We start from the raw sequence: 16447 nt of genomic DNA, 5'->3' as shown, positions 1-16447 counted from the left end.
CTGTTTTGTCTGGATTCAGCTTCAGTTTGTTTTTCCTCATCCAGCCCATTACCACCTCCAAGCATTCATTCAGAGGAGACGCACTATCCTTAGCTGATGCTGTTGTTGAAGGCATAGAGAAATATATTTGGGTGTCATCAGCATACTGATAGCATCCTGCCCCATGCCTCCAGATGATCTCTCCCAGCTGTTTCATGTAGATGTTAAACGGCATTGGGGATAGGATGGCACCTTGTGGTACGCCATACAAGAGCTCATTTTTTGAGGAGCAACTATCCCCAAGCATCACCATCAGGAATCTAACTGAGAGGTAGGACCGGAACCACTGGAGCACAGTACCCCCGATTCCCAAATCCCTCAGGCGTTTCAGAAGGATACCATGGTTGATGGTATGGAAAGCTGCTGAAAGGTCCAAAAGTACCAGCAGGGACACACTCCCCCTGTCAATACTCATGCGGAGATCATCCACTAAGGTGGCCATAGCTGTCTCAACTCCGTATCCCGCCCTAAAGCCGGTTTGAAGTGGGTCTAGAAAACCTGTATCTTCCAAAACTGCTTGGAGTTGGAAGGCAACTGCCCTCTCAATCACCTTGCCCAAAAATGGAAGATTTGATACCGGTCTGTAATTATTAAGGTCCAGGGGATCCAGGGAGGGCTTTTTTAGAAGCGGCCGTACCACTGCTTCTTTTAAACATGGTGGAAAACTCCCCTCCTTGAGAGATGCATTAATAATGTGTTGTAGTTGTAGTCTAACTGCATCTCCTCCCTGGGCGACCAGCCAAGAAGAACAGGGATCGAGAGGCCAAGTTGTCCTCCTTACTCATCCAAGCAGCTTGTCCACATCCTCAGTACTCACCAACTGAAACTGATCCAGTGTAATCCTACCCACGGAGTTGCTGGACACTTCGTCTTCATCTTCTGTTATAACGACAGCATCTAAATTACCACAGTCATTGTCTACCTGAAGAAGCAGGGTGGAATGAGGTCAGTCCTCTTGATTGCCCTCACTTTCCAGATTTTTCTCGGGCGCATGCCCCCATTGGATCGATCTGGCTGCAATCCATGTGGCTGCTGTAGGCAATCAGCTCAGCCAGAACTTGCTGACTTCCCACAAAAAAAAAGTTGGACAGGGACATCCTGACTGATCTCTTCCAGTGTTGGGGCACACTGCAGATTGACTTCTTTGTCCACAGAGACAGAACTGTTTGCCCGATGTTCTGCAATCAAGCTGGCCAGGACTCGCAATCAGTGGGGGCTACATTCATGTTTATGTCAGCAAAGGCTTTGTTCTACATCTTTCCTCCCTTTCTATTCATCACCAAGGTCCTGGCCAAGATAGGGATGGACGACACACCCCATATCACCCGGTGGTGGCCTTGACAGTTTACTTCACTTCTGCACCTAGCAAAGGGCAATTACATTCGGCTTTCAGCAGTGACATATGTTCTCAACTGAGAGCAGGGCAGAGTTTGGCATCTGGACCTTCAAACGCTCTGCATGACAGCCTGGGGGATCTATTAATCACATCCAATGAGGACATTCCCCCTTCAATCCAGTGCATCCTCCATACTGCTTGTAAGCCCTCCACAAGGCAGTTGTACTCCCATAAGAAGGCTGCTTTCTCGTTTTTCAAACATTCCAAAAGCTTTGACCCTGTTAGGTGCTCTTTGCACCAAGTTCTTCAGTTCCTGTTGTCCACGTTTTGATACTTTCTTGATTCTGTGTCTCCCTGGCTGGTGTCCGTGCTTCTCACTTTCCTGTTGAAGACTTCTCCATCTTCTTGCATCAAAGGCAAAGCAATTTCTCTGAGGGTTTCAGAACCTAGCTCTTTCAGTTCGACAGATGATACCAAGTTGTAGCCTCCTTGTCATCCTGCAGGCGTTATCTTTTAAGCCTTTAAAACTGTTAGTGAGTGCAGATTTTGACCTCTTGTCTTGGAAAGTGACACTTCTAGTTGCTGTTAGATCAGCACAGCATTCTGGGGAGCAATGCGCCCTGTGTGTGGATCCCCCTTACCTAACTTCTCAGAGAGACACAGTGGTTTTCTGTCCTGGCATCAGTTTCCTTCCCAAAATGGTGGACAGCCATCTGAATCTAAATCTTCCACCTTTCTGCTCCATTTCAACCCTTCACACCCTGCATGTTCGTTGGGCATTGGCTTCTTACAAGTCAAGGACTGAGCCTTTCTGGCATTCCTCCATCTGTCCGCCTGTTACCGCAGCAAGCACTGGGGCTCTTGGTCTCAATGCAATGCTTTGCCTCATGGATCTAAGATGACTGGTCTTGAACCGTCTGTCCCAGCCTGAGCTCACTGTGCTCGTGGAATAGTGACATTGCTTGTGTTTGACAGGGGAGTTGCCATCCCTGATCTGTGCTGTGTTGCAACCTTGTTGAGGCTATCCATATTCATTTGGCACCACTGGTTGGATGTCCAGGCTAGTGCCTACTGTTCTCTCAGGCACAGTCCTTTCCTTTGTTTTGTAGTCAGACATCAAACCACCTCTGGTAAGTCAGCTTTCTACTCACCTGTCTGTGTGATACACAGAGACCACAAAGGAGAAAGACAGGGTGCTTCCCTCTAATGGTCGAATGGTCACCTGTGCAGCCACGCAACACACCCACCTCCCCCTCTTTGGTGTCATACTTGAGTTTGAAATGGGTACCGAAAATCTATCTTGGTTGTGAGGCTGCAATGTTGGTCTCAACGAACTGAAAGAGTAAGTGGGAACCCACTGTGGATTGGAGTGTTGTGACAGTGGGGGAGGGGTGTGTCCCCTCCCCGAAATTCCTCCACTATAGTAGTTTCCCGAAATGGGGCTCCATGTCTGTGATTCACAGATGAGCATTCAAAGAACTACAGTTACAGTTAAGCAACCTGCCTTTGCCAGGTTGGCAGATTACATTAGTGTACGTGAATGCACACCTGGGAATGGTTTTGCCTATTCACACGGACAGAGAAAGTGCTATGTGGAGAGGTTTTAAGCTGTTTTTATCTCACTGGGCAAGTTTGAATGGGTGTAAAGCATCCTAAGGATAAGTCACCATAAGTTCGTGGTTCGCTCACTAACCTGACAAACGATTAGCTGCTTTGTGGCTTGCCGTGGCTTGTTTCACCTCTTGGTAGTACTCCCTCCAGCTTCCGGTCTGTATCCCAGGCAGTTTTGCAGCAGAACTCCTTGCTGTCTCAGTCCCTACATCAGCGCTCTTTCGGCAGTTGGTCTGCTATGTTTGGACATCACAAGAAGTCACTTTTGCCAGGTGGCTCTTTAGCTGTTCCCAATAACCCATGATCATGGAACAGTAGAGTTAGAAGGTGCCTGTAGGGCCTTTGAGTCCAGCCCCTGCTGATGAAGTCGCCTTGCTATGTTCGGACATCACAAGAAGTCACCATAGGTATAAACAACCAATCAACAAGCCATGGTTTCTCAAGGTGTCTTGTTTTTGAAAAAAAAGCTACCCTGTGGAAACTGCACCAGTCAGCCTTGTACAGCATGACTACCCATCATGGCTGGATGGTCGTGTCATGTGAACCAGGTCACTGTGTCACAGACATGGTTCACTCATGAAGAAGACTGGAGGCAGACATGCTTGAGCCCAAGGCCTGCTCCTGCACTCAGTCTTGACGCTTGACCAGACTCCCCCTTGTGAGCTGTTATTCTCATATTGGGGGGAAATGTAGCTTGTATATTGTGAATTATTTTTGTTTAAACACATCTGGAATAAACTGTTTACATGATAATATTTGACTTTAACGTTTAAAGGAAAGAACTGGAAAAATTGAAAAGAGACTTGGAGGAAGAGAAACAGATGCGAAGTAATCTAGAGGTAAATGTGTTTGAGTAAAGTACCTGCAGCAACAGAGGATCCTAATTTATTATCAGTAAGATGAAGACTGAGCTGGTGTACAAATAAAGCAGCTGCTGTCTTGATTTTTTTGCTGATAAGTGAAGGCATTTCCTTGAACCAAGGTGGCAGGGGTAATTAGAAGGTTGTTTAACCCTCAGATGACCTCTGCTGCTGAGTTTAGATGACAAAACAAACCATGATTGTTGAATCATGGGGTGCTGGATATTCAAAATGGCCATCTGTACGCACTGCAATCCACCGTGGCATAACTTAGCCATTGTGGGCTGCAATAAACCAGCGAGTCAGATCAAATGATCCTGTGAGTGGAGTTTGGCTCACAGAAAAGGTGCTCTTGGCACCTGCTAATGGAAGAAAAGGGAGGTGATTTTCACCGATTTTGCCAGCGCTTCCTCTAAATCTGTACCTCTTCTCCTCCCCTTTGATTAGCAGGTGCCTTCACTGGGTTTAAGACTTTTCTGTGAATGAAAGGACCACTTTGGGTCAAATCCATTGTATCTGACAGCTTTGTGTTAATGAATAATATATTTTTTAAAAAAAATAGTTAAAAATTTACAAATGGGCTTTCAGCCCGAGTGGAACACCCAATGCAAGTTCTAAAACATTTGTTTTTCTCTATCTCTTACCTAACAGATCAATTGCATCATTATTACGACATCCCAGATCCTTTAAAAAAAAAAAAAAAAAATCCCTGAGCTTAAAAAATCCAATCATTTTCCCTAAATAAATCTATTGGAATTTTGGCAGCTGTCAAAAGATTAATTTGGAATTCCACATTCAGCTTCTCCATACAGTCGCTAAAATCATTAAGAAGTATCCTAAGAGGATCCATTAGAAACATATGCCCTGTTAGAACGTGACCAAATTCCAATAAAATTTAATTTTAGCACAGTGCTAAAAACTGTGCATATAATCTGCACCACAAGAACCATATCTGTAGCATCTATTGAATTTTAAACCATTAATCTTCTTGATTTAATAAGGTGTTAAATATACTTGATGTAATACTTTATAATACTTTTGTTGCAAATTAAGTGTAGATTGTCACTGTCATTGTGGCAGTTCTAGAACAAATTAATGTGTTCTTGCAAAAATTGTGGAATATGTTGAAGAAATGTTGTTAGGTATCAAATTTGCAAATTTACCAGTCAAATAAAATACAAATTAATGTTTAATTAGCTATTCTCCATTCTGTGTGCCCTTGGGGCCAAAAACATTATGCCCCCATTTATATATTTCAGGGCTGCACAAGTTTTTTGGCCCCAAGGGTTGCCTGTGTGCGGACATACATACCAATGATCCTGATGTAGACAGCCCTTTCTTCTGTAGGAAAGTCAGGAAAAGTTCATGGCCACCGTTAAAGAGAGAAAGACATAGAGGGAGGGAGAGGCAGGCAAAAGAGGAAGATGCAGACACTGGAACGGCTCCCAAGAGCTGTTTCTCTTCGGGGAAACTTCCTGACAAGTGGATTTGCTCATGAAAAAGCCTTTAGCTGGCATTTATTTCAGGCTAACTAGCTCCCCTAAACATAAATCTTGCAATGATATCACTTAGCCTACAATGCTAAGTGAAAGTCCAGCTTTGCTGACCCCCAGCCAAAGGAATTAAGACTTTAAGTTCCCTAGAAATTGACACAAGAGATCTGACTCCGTTTTATTGAAATGGACTGAGCTGACGGCAATATTCTGATTGCTATGGAGCCCCCACAACACACATGCAAAGGTATCTGTATTAACCATAAGAAAAATGGCAAACTCGTATCAGTATAGTACTTTTATTGAGCCAAGCAAAAGACTGTAAAGAATCTTGTGCCTGCAATCTTTGTGATGGTTTGCACAGTTTTTGTGATCTTCTTCTTCATGGTCTCTGTGCATCACACATATGGGCTCTGTGCCTGCACGGAGTTCGACTTGGGAACTTTCCAAGCTAAGCTAATTTCAGCGGGAACCCTCCCCCACCGTCCCAGTACGCATGCTCAGTTGGGTTCCCGCCTTACCCCTCAGTTTTTCTTCGACCGCCATTGTAAGCAGTTTGTCTTTTCGGGACTTCTCCTCAAATCTCTTTAGCTAAGCCTTTTAAAAAAAAAGTATTGTTGTTATTATTCTACTTACATTTATAGTTTTTGTACATAGTTCTTGTAAATAATTAAAAGACTTCATCTGCGATCCGTTGGTCGCTTTGCGCCCCAAGCGCATGGCCTTAAAGGCCCCTTTCCGTAAGTGTGTACGCTGTGGGGGGAAACTCCCTCCTACCAATGGACACTCTTTCTGTTTAGTCTGTTTGGGAGAGGGACACATCGTTGAATTGTGCCACCATTGTATGTCTTTCACAAGGCAGACTAGAAGACTGCTTACGTGCCATCCTCTGGGACAAAACACTCAGGGTGGTGGATGTTCCGTCGTCAAAGACTGGTGGAGGGGAGAGGAGAGACCTCTCATACCCACTCAGATGAAGTCCTCTCACCGAGGCACCCGGGATCGACCAGCCCTGGCCATTCTCTCTAGATTACAACGGCTAAAAAGATTGCTAAGAGGGCTAAAACCCCTAAGACGGGGGATCAACATAAAAAGAAAAAGAGGAAAGAGGTGCCTACTCCGAGGACAGAACCCTCTCCCTCTGTATCACCGCCGCAATCGCCGCTGTCGGTTCAACCCCCACAGCCGTCTTTATCAATACTGACACCTCCACCGGTACCAACCACTTAGGTAACACAGTTGCCGCTGTCGATACTGATACAACTAGTATCGATGTCGGAGGGAGAAGTCCGAGATTCCACCCCTCCTCAGCTCCAAGACTTGCCTGAATCACTGCATCCCCCTCGATCAAGCTCCTTGATACTGTCTGGGAGGAGACGCAGCTGCAGGGAGTGATCACGATTGCCTAGATCCCTTTATTCTCATTCAGAAGGAGAGCGCAAAGGCCATAACCCTTCCCCATATTATGACTGGAATGATTGGCATTACTATCGCCCTCCCCATTACCAGTATCTGCCCTATGACATGACGGCATATCCACCTCAATACCGAACAGAAACCCAATTCATGCCGCAGTCAAGGGGAACAGATTCTTCCCTTCCACCTACTGTATCCATACAGAACCAGCCAATACCATCACTACCGCAACCACCGCCTATCAACCCCATCCCTCTGCCACACCATAGAGAATCGTCGGGATCACCCATTGACGACTATCACTCATATACAGCATCAACCTCTTCAGTAGCCCCCTCTACCCCATCACCAGATGGAGCAGTAGCAACACTAGATCCAATGTCACCTCCGGATGACATAGGCAATTTTTCTGATCAGGTACAAAGAATTGCCCAATCACTTGGTCTGGATACACACCAGACCATTGAACATGTTAAAGATCCAGTCTTTGACACAGTGTATTCGGAAGTCTCTCCTCATGTGGCTATCCCCTTTTTGCCAACGTTGTTACAGACCGCAAAATTGTCTTGGAAAACGCCTTCTACTATGGCTCCAACCTCAAAAAAATTGGAGGGCACGTATACAGTACAAAAATCAGGATCTGAATTCCTGTTCACACATCCACACCCCAACTCCGTTATTGTGGAATCCTCACAAGTGAGGTCTCACAAAATTCACTCCTCTCCTATTGGACGCTGCCTTTATTCGTCAGCAGCACTAGGCCTCCGTGTTGCCAATTACCATGATATCATGATACTAGATACCATGATATCTAGTAATGGCTAGATATCAGCTGTTTATGTGGGAGAAGATGGGCTCTATCTGTGATCATCTTCCTGAAGAACAGCGAGAATTAGCTCAAGTCTTTCAGGCAGAAGCCCAGAGAGTAGCGTGACAGGAAATCAATACTGTGCGTCATCAAACGGACTGTGCTTCCAAATCTATGATTGGAGCGATTGCACTCTGGAGACATGCTTGGCTCCCATCTGCGGGTTTGACAAAGGAGGCCAGGACCAGAATTGAAAACCTGCCATTTGACGGGGAGGGACTGTTTAACACAAAAACATGACACCGTGGATACAATCTCAAAAGCGAAAAATACTGCAAAAAGAATGGGCTTATCACAACAACAGTCCACCTTCCATCAAACACGCTAGGGTAGACAGACGGTCACCTTCCTACCAGTCATGTCAGCAGTTCGACTGAACACCCAGGTAGCAACCAAACTATCCTCCTCAAACTGCACCTAGATACCAACCCTTTCGTAAATGAGGAGAGGGAAACAAAAAAACAGCATCTTTGACTTGATCCCACCAAGGCAAATTACACCCCAATTTGGTCCCATGTTCGACCATAGATTGCATCATCACCTCCACTCTTGGGAAAAAATTACCACGGACTTGTGGGTCCTAAGTATTATAGAGCATGGGTACTGTATCGAATTCGATTGCCTTCCTCCTTTTTCAGGAATGAAAAGTACTGCTCTGTCCCTAGAGCTCTGCGGGGAAATAGAAACTCTTCTCCTCAAAAGGGCAGTCTGCATTCTGCCACCAACTGCAGCCAACACCAGGTTATACTCCCAGTACTTTGCAGTCCCAAAAAAGGATGGGGGCCTTTGCCCAATATTGGACCTCAGAGAAGTAAATTTGTATATTACCCCCAAAAGATTCAGAATGACAAATCTAACCTCCATCCTTCCCCTCCTTCAGCAAGGCGACTGGTATGCTGCAGTGGATCTCAAGGATGCCTATTTCCATGTAGCAATCCATGCATCCAGTCAGAAGTACCTATGCTTCTTAATAGCAGGCCAATGTTTCCAATTCAACGTTCTTCCATTTGGCCTCGCCACGGCACTGAGGGTGTTCACCAAAATTATGAGCAGTGGTTTGTGCCCACTTAAGAACTTGGGGCATTCAAATATTCCTGTATCTGGACGACTGGCTCCTCGTGGCTCAGTCCAAACAACAACTAAGTCAAGACATTTCTTCACCCTCAAATTAATGGACAAGCTGGGCCTCTGCATCAATACAGAGAAATCAACATTGAACCCTACAAGAACCATCCAGTTTATAGGTGCTTCAATCAACTCGCTACGTGCGAGAGCATTCTTACCACAGGACAGAATAGGCGTCCTAGTAAAATTGGCAGCCAAGGTCAAACGACAACGCACTGTCAGTGCCTTTACTATTCAAAGACTACTCGGACTAATGGCAGCCACCACAGCAGTAGTCAGATTTGCAAGACTCCGTATCAGGCACATACAGAATTGGTTTATACGGCACTTCAGAAACAGCAACAACGCAAGAAAAACAATCCTCACCCTCCCCACCTCGGTTCGGGAATCTCTCGCGTGGTGGGTGATCCCTCGCAACCTGAGCGAAGGAGTTGCGTTCAGTCCACAGAACCCATCGCGATCGGTCACAACAGACGCCTCCTTCTCTGGCTGGGGGGCACACTGCAAGACAGGCACCATGCAAGTCTAATGGACGCCACACCAGAAAAGAAATCATATAAACTTTTTGGAACTCCTGGCAGTAGAGAAAGCAGTCAGGGCATTCGAAACATCCTAATTGGACATTGTATACAGATACTGCCAGACAACACAACGGTTGTCTATCACATCAACAAGCAAGGGGGAACCAGGTCTTTACGCCTTGTCTTCCTTACCACCAAAATATGGAACTGGTGCATAGACAGGAAGATACACATCATTGCAATCCACATCTCAGGCAAAGACAATACTATTGCCGATACCCTGAGAAGACATTACTCCCCTTATTTATTTTATTTATTTATTTATTTATTTATTACATTTTTATACCGCCCAATAGCCGAAGCTCTCTGGGCGGTTCACAAAAACTAAAATCATCATAAAACAACCAACAAGTTAAAAATACAAATACAAAATACAATATAAAAAGCACAACCAGGATAAAACCACGCAGCAAAATTGATATAAGGTTAAAATACAGAGTTAAAACAGTATAATTTAAATTTAAGTTAAAATTAAGTGTTAAAATACTGAGTGAATAAAAAGGTCTTCAGCTGGCGACGAAAGGAGTACAGTGTAGGCGCCAGGCGGACCTCTCTGGGGAGCTCATTCCACAACCGGGGTGCCACAGCGGAGAAAACCCACTAGTGGGAACTGGATGACCACGTCCTGAGCTATCTTTTATTTATTTATTTATTTGTTTATTTATTTATTACATTTTTATACCGCCCAATAGCTGAAGCTCTCTGGGCGGTTCACAAAAATCAAAACCACAATAAAACAACCAACGTGTTAAAAGCACAAATACAAAATACAGTATAAAAAGCACAACCAGGACCTGTGAGGGATTCCGTAAGTAGACATCTTCGCAACACAGGAAAACAGGAAATGCATCCAGTTCTGCAGCAGAGCAGGAAAAGGGAAGGGCTCACTCGGCAACACATTCGAGTTCTCATGGCACAGACCCATGATCTACCTATTCCCACCTTTCTTGATGCTGTCAAGGACAAAAGCCAAAGCACGAACAGACCGGGCGAATTGCATAATCATAACCCCCTGATGGCTGAGGCAACCTTGGTTCACAATAATGCTCCATCAGTCACAGGGGACGTACCATCACCTTCGAGCACAGCCAAACCTCCTCACACAGCAGAAGGACAAAGTCTCCCACCCGGATCTCAACACATTGAAACTAACGGCGTGGAGACTGCGACAGATGACCAATTAACTGTATCGGATGCAGTAAAAGCAGTGTTAATGGCTTCCAGAAAGCCATCAAACCTTAAATCCTATAGGGCAAAATGGTCTCGTTTCACAGCCTTTGCAAAAACCAAAAAAAATTCTCCAACTTCGCTGACCATACCACAAATCTTAGAGTTCCTTCTTGTACTCCATAACCAAGGACTCAAAACAACTTCGATTTGAATATACCTAGCGGCACTTTCTGCTTCAATTCATCATCGTATTCATTATTTTCACATAAACTGATCAGACAGTTCTTTAAAGGACTAAACAATATTACACCACTAGTGAAAAGCATTATACCCCAATGGAGCCTTTTGGTTGTGTTGCAAGCCCTCACTAAACCACCATTTGTACCACTGGCTACAGTGGATATCAGACTCCTCACTCTAAAAACAGTTTTTCTGGTGGTAATTACCACTGCGCAATGCGCAGGTGAATTGTGTGTTATCCGGGTTGATCATCTGTACATGGTTTTCCATAAGGATAAGGTAGTCTTGCATTCTGACCCTTCCTTCCTCCCTAAGGTGGTATCAGAATTCCATATGAATCAGGACATAATCCTGCCTGTGTTTTTCCTAAATCCATCTACAGACATTGAAAAATCCCTACCTTCATTAGATGTGATAAGAGCCCTGGCCTTTTACAAATCAAGGACAGAGCAATTTCAACAAACGACACGTTTATTTGTTTGTTACGGAACCCCCTCCGTAAGGGACATGCTGTATCATCACAACGCCTCGCATCATGGGTTGTACAGACAATTCAACTGTCATATGAGCTGTCAAACTTGCCCTTGTCAGGTAGGATCACAGCTCACTCGGCCAGAGCTGTGGCACTTCTGTTGCTCTTGTCAGAGGTGTGACAATCCCTGACCTCTGTAAAGCAGAAATTTGGTCGAATCCCTCAACATTTATTCGACACTACAGGCTTGACGTCTGAGCAAGACGAGACGCCGCCTTTGGCAGGACAATCCTTTCCGAGGTGCTACGTTAAGACACCAACCCACCTCCTGGTGAGTAAGCTTGTCATTCACCCATATGTGTGATGCACAGAGACCACAAAGAAGGTCAGGTTGCTTACCTGTAACTGGAGTTCTTCGAGTGGTCATCTGTGCATTCACACAACCCACCCACTGTCTCCTCTTGGTGTCTAGTTGATACCCAGAGTTATTACTTCCTCTTTATATAGGGGCCACAAGGCGGCCTCTTTAACTGAGGGGTAAGGCAGGAACCCAACTGAGCATGCATACTGGGACGCTGAGCTTGGAAAGTTCCCGAGTCGAACTCCGCGCAGGCGCAGAGCCCATATGTGTGAATGCACAGATGACCACTTGAAGAATTTGAGTTACAGGTCAGCAACCTGACTTTTTGTTTGGCCTGATTGTTGTAGACGTCTGTCACAGCCTTCCCCAACCTGGTGCCCGTCAAATGTTTTGGATAACAACACCCAACGTTAATGACTATTGACCATCTGGCTGTGGCTGATGGGAGTTGAAGTCCAAAATATGCAGAGCACCAGGTTGGGGAAAGCTAGTGTATAAAGAGAAGGAAGCTCAGCATGCATGCATGTTGACAGAGGGGACAAACTACATCAGCTGTCCTTCTCCGCCCTGGACCCCTCAGATGTTTTTGGCTACAACTCCCGTCAGCATGGCTAGCAGCCAGGGATAATGGGAGTTGTAGTCCAAAATATCTGGAGGGCACCACTATCTGTAGAGTGTACTACTAACAAAGTAGTGATCAACATTTAGGCTGAGTATGTCAGCATATGTTAAGTATTACTACATTTTGAAATATATGTGATCAATTGCAAATTTATATAAAATAAATGGTTATTCATTACTTTATTAATGTCTTAATCTGTTTTTATCTACAGGTGGAAATAGAAAAGCTCAAGAAAGCTGTCATAACTACATGAAAGAGCCATAGACTGTGGGTCGTTATCATGCCAGGATTTCAGAGTAAAAAAACCAACCAAGTTGACATTTTTTTTTAGTTCAAACCAATGAATGATAGCATTCCATTTTTTTAAAAAAAGAATAAATGAATATAATCTATTCAGTGAGCTAAGAGAAGAAAACTTTTTTGTTTCTTGCCAACATAGGAGAGGCCTTATTTCTTACTGTGCTGGAATAGCAGACCTTTATTTTCTTGGTTTGCTTGAAAATACTACTGAATCTGTATAAAAAAGAGGTCTTAATAGATTTTTATTGAATATCTATAATCTAATTTTTAAGAGATCTGTACTATAAATAAGGCAATATATCTTTGGAAAGTAATCTGTAAAATAGTCCATAGAGAAGGCACATGGTGTAGCCTTGTAGTTATTAGAGTTACTACTTTTCCCACCATGCTAAAGGGAATATGATATTGTATATATATTTTTAATTTTTGCATCCTATGCAGGGTTACACTATTGTGCCTGTCTGCAGTGAGAGTATTAATAATACACTGTTTTATAGTTCAGGTTGATACTGGGAGTTTCACCAATCCTTAGCTGTACAACGTACTAATATTCCTTTAACTGAGCAGAGTATTGTGTCACTTGCACTATAGGATTCATAAAAGGGATGTATGATTGGACAACACAAAAATCTATACCAAGATGATTGAATAAAACACAGGATATCTCGGCATGGGCATGAGGCTGAAACTTTATCATTCAACCCACTGAATTTTGCAGAACATAATATGACATGGCATACTACGAGCACTGGAATTCTGTGCTTTCACAAATTTTATTATAACATTACAGTATCTTGCAGTTTAAAAGATGTTTAGCGCTAATCATAATAACATTATGTATGATAATGAAATGTCCAGAGCTACCAGTCTGTTAACTAAATCTTAAAATCGGGTATATCACCCACAGGGTTGTTAGCATTTAATAAGGCACAAATGGATTCTTAGATAAATACTTAACCCTTCATATACATCATAGTACTGCATTATGCTCTAGAAATAGAAATGATTTAACTTTGTCTAAAAGGGCTTCTTTGGGAGTCCTTGTGTTTTCATTTCCCCTCTCCCCAATGAGGAACTAAAACTGAAGATGTCTAGTCTTGCAGTGCAACTTGGACTCCAAGACTGAAAAGAGAACGTCCACCCAGTCACTCCTGTTCTTCCTGCTTTGTTGTCGTAAACCATGCTGGAAACAGGCAATATTTTCAGAGTGATTTTTAGGTTAACCAGATTGGAATAAAGTGAAGTCCTAACTCTTTCTATCTCAGTTGAAAGGCTTGATTCTCACCTCCTGCTCTCCTTAAATAAGCAGAACTTGTCTGGCAATAGTCTTTTCTCTTAGTTTGAAAAGAATACCAATAGTGCTTGTTTGCAAGTGAAGAGAGTGGGATTTCTACTTGCAGATATATCAGTTGTAGATCAATGGATTAAAATATGGAAATAAAAACCAGGGTGTAAAAACTTACAATGTTGTTTGCTTACCATATTGGTGCATAACTAATGAGAAACTTCTAATGAATCCACTACTGAAAGATACACCATTTTGGCCTACCAACCAAGCTACCACTGAGCCTTCCCTTCCCCAAGTCCCATGGCATCTGCAGCGAACTCAGGGTACCGAGTCCTGTTTGCTGTTGAGATGATCTTTGCAAAAGATGCAATCAGCACCTCAAGGAGAAGGAAGTCAAACTACTCCTGCCTTCCTCACCAGGTGTAGAGAAAGTATAAGTGGCTCCCATCACACAAGCTGGACTTTTGCTGAAAGCACCAGAGTATGTAGTTGCTGCTGCCTCGTCCAGAATCCTAATGGTCAGGGAGAGAAGCCCTCCCTCTCCTCTCCTAATGTTCCATGGAAAAAATAAGGGACTGTTTTCCCTCTCCATTGGAATATTGCAGGAGGCAGCAGCAGAAAGGCACTGCCTGTGCTTTCTGAAAAGCACAATTTGCAGGATAGAAACCACCTCTTCTTTTTTCTTCTTTTTTTGCAAAAAGCACCATGATGGATAGGGAATAAAGAAGGCGGATTTATTTTCTCTTCATATCATATTTTTGCAAGAGACAGCAATGAGACACAGTTGGAGCTTTCTGCAAAAGGCCCAACTTGGCGCAAAACCACCTTTCCTTTCCTTCCAGTTCCTGGGAAGGAGAAGAAAAATGTTTCCTTCTCCCCACCCCCCCACCCATTAAAAAAATGGGCTTTTGGAGAAAGAAACAGCAGCACCTACCTCCTATGAAACTGAACAGGAAAGGAAGGAAGGGAAAACATCTCATTTTCTCCATTGAGAAGAAAGGGTTTGTGGTTTCTCCATGGGCTTTATATGGAAAGCCGCACGTAGAAGCTCCAGGTGCTTATTTACAAAAGCCCAACTCACAGGAGTTCCTTTTCTGGAGACCTACTTTCCCACAAGCACAGCCTTTGGTGGAAGCATGAGTACTTATGGTGGAGGGGAAAGGCAAGTAGATTTATTGAACCCTGGTGATTGTTCAACTGCATCACAAATTAAAAAATAAGCCTCAATATGTGCTATCTTGGAAGAATGGCCAACAAAAGAACTCTTCTCTGACACTAACTCATAACTCTGATTATGCAATGCAAATCACAAATTGAGCCTGTTGAAAGGGGGTTCCTTTATATACTCTTCTCTCTGATCCAGAGTGTTCGGCAAAATGGTATTAACAATAGATTGCTATACTAGGATTTTGTCTGCCTTGAAGCTTATAGCAGATAAATAAGACAATCAATTAAATCAGAAGTGTTAATTATTAAATGGCCTTTTTGCTGTAGCAATAAATGACCAAGTGCAATGACTTCATTTAATTAAAAAAAATCTTCTAAAAGTCGCTGCTATATGTGTTTTAGCAATAGGGGTCTCCCTAATAATATGTCTGTCTTAAATTAATATTGTGTGACGGGAAATGGGAAGGTGATGCAGACATTCCAAAGAATGCAAGTTATTTCAAGCAGTATTGCTTCACTGACTTGTTTACAGGTGCTGTAAAACCATGCATGCTATCAAAACTCCAGAAATAAAATTATATGCTGTTAATATGTTGCTGCATTTTTGTTCCGAAGGATTCAGACACCGCAGCTGGATATACCAGAAAACAACACATATACATACTTTCAAAAGTTCATCGTTCAAGACAGAAATAATTCAACCACTTAAGATCATAGAATAGCAGAGTTGGAAGGGGCCTACAAGGCCATTCAGTCCAACCCCCTGCTCAATGCAGGAACCCACCCTAAAGCATCCCTGACAGATGGTTGTCCAGCTGCCTCTTGAATGACTCTAGAGTAGGAGAGCCCACAACCTCCCTAGGTAACTGATTCCATTGTCGTACTGCTCTAACAGTCAGGAAGTTTTTCCTGATGTCCAGCCGGAATCTGGCTTCCTTTAACTTGAGCCCGTTATTCCGTGTCCTGCACTCTGGGAAGATCGAGAAGAGATCCTGGCCCTCCTCTGTGTGACAACCTTAAGTATTAGAAGAGTGCTATCATGTCTCCCCTCAATCTTCTCTTCTCCAGGCTAAACATGCCCAGTTCTTTCAGTCTCTCCTTATAGGGCTTTGATCACCCTGGTTGCCCTCCTCTGAACATGCCCTAAACAATGTAGGAGTGTGTGACAAATTTGATCACTACTGATATTCAATATTTGTATTAAGATATTGGCTATTATGGTAAAGCCAAATATAAATATAATATATATAGGGTTGAGGTAGTGGATCAAGAGTTTAAGGTTGAATCACATACTGATTACATGGTACTTTTCTTGAGGAACCCAAGGGCCTCTTTGGAGAGGTTAATAGAAGTATTAGGGAAAAGTGGATATATGATTAAATGTATGAGTTCGCCAAATCTATGCTAAGTATTGTTGATTCTGAAACCAGAGTTACGCATCTGGAAAAATTGAGGAATCGCATGCCTTGGGAGTAGTTTTCTTCAAAGATGTTAATGA

The 16447-nt window shown here is 43.4% G+C and overlaps 1 protein-coding gene across 3 annotated transcripts in view; it reads left to right on the top strand.

The window, feature by feature from the left end:
• The window catches only part of CD2AP (CD2 associated protein), a 125178-nt gene extending 109640 nt beyond the window's left edge, over positions 1 to 15538 (top strand). For all 3 annotated transcript variants that reach the window (XM_063115913.1, XM_063115910.1, XM_063115912.1), the window contains exons 17-18: positions 3762 to 3825; positions 12406 to 15538. In XM_063115913.1, coding sequence (XP_062971983.1) covers positions 3762 to 3825; positions 12406 to 12447 — 106 coding nt within the window. In that variant the 3' untranslated portion in view covers positions 12448 to 15538. The remainder of the gene's footprint in view (positions 1 to 3761; positions 3826 to 12405) is intronic.
• The last annotated feature ends 909 nt before the right edge of the window (positions 15539 to 16447 follow it).

Source organism: Elgaria multicarinata, chromosome 2, assembly GCF_023053635.1.
Source record: "Elgaria multicarinata webbii isolate HBS135686 ecotype San Diego chromosome 2, rElgMul1.1.pri, whole genome shotgun sequence".
In the NCBI taxonomy this organism is placed as follows: Eukaryota; Metazoa; Chordata; class Lepidosauria; order Squamata; family Anguidae; genus Elgaria; species Elgaria multicarinata.
Note: the sequence above shows the minus strand (reverse complement) of the source record. Positions and strands in the feature narration are given on the sequence as shown.